This window comes from Apaloderma vittatum, unplaced genomic scaffold (genome assembly GCF_000703405.1).
Source record: "Apaloderma vittatum isolate BGI_N311 unplaced genomic scaffold, ASM70340v1 scaffold24656, whole genome shotgun sequence".
NCBI lineage: Eukaryota > Metazoa > Chordata > Aves > Trogoniformes > Trogonidae > Apaloderma > Apaloderma vittatum.
Window position 1 is genome coordinate 1,121 of NW_009721600.1, and position 218 is coordinate 1,338.

Below are 218 nucleotides of genomic sequence, written 5' to 3' on the forward strand. Positions count from 1 at the left end.
TGGTAGCCCGGTCCTGACGAGCTGGTCAGAGTCCTCGGCGCGGTGTCCCCCCAGTCACAGACACACGCAGAGCACCCACCTGTTGATGGTTGATTTGTGGAGCAGGACAGTGCCAGCCTTTGTCCGATACGCGTAGCTGTTGGGTTTGAACTTCCCTTGACGGGTCACTTTGCCTTGTCTCACCTGAGAGGAGAGAGGAGCATCTCAAACACGCACAC

At 57.8% G+C, this 218-nt stretch overlaps 1 protein-coding gene across 1 annotated transcript in view; it reads right to left on the minus strand.

Annotated features, from left to right (window-relative positions):
• The window catches only part of DHX30 (DEAH (Asp-Glu-Ala-His) box helicase 30), a 16,332-nt gene that overhangs the window by 1,002 nt on the left and 15,112 nt on the right, over positions 1-218 (minus strand). Inside the window, 1 exon segment of the mRNA XM_009871468.1 lies at positions 67-200. Within this exon segment, the coding sequence (XP_009869770.1) occupies positions 67-200 (134 nt within the window).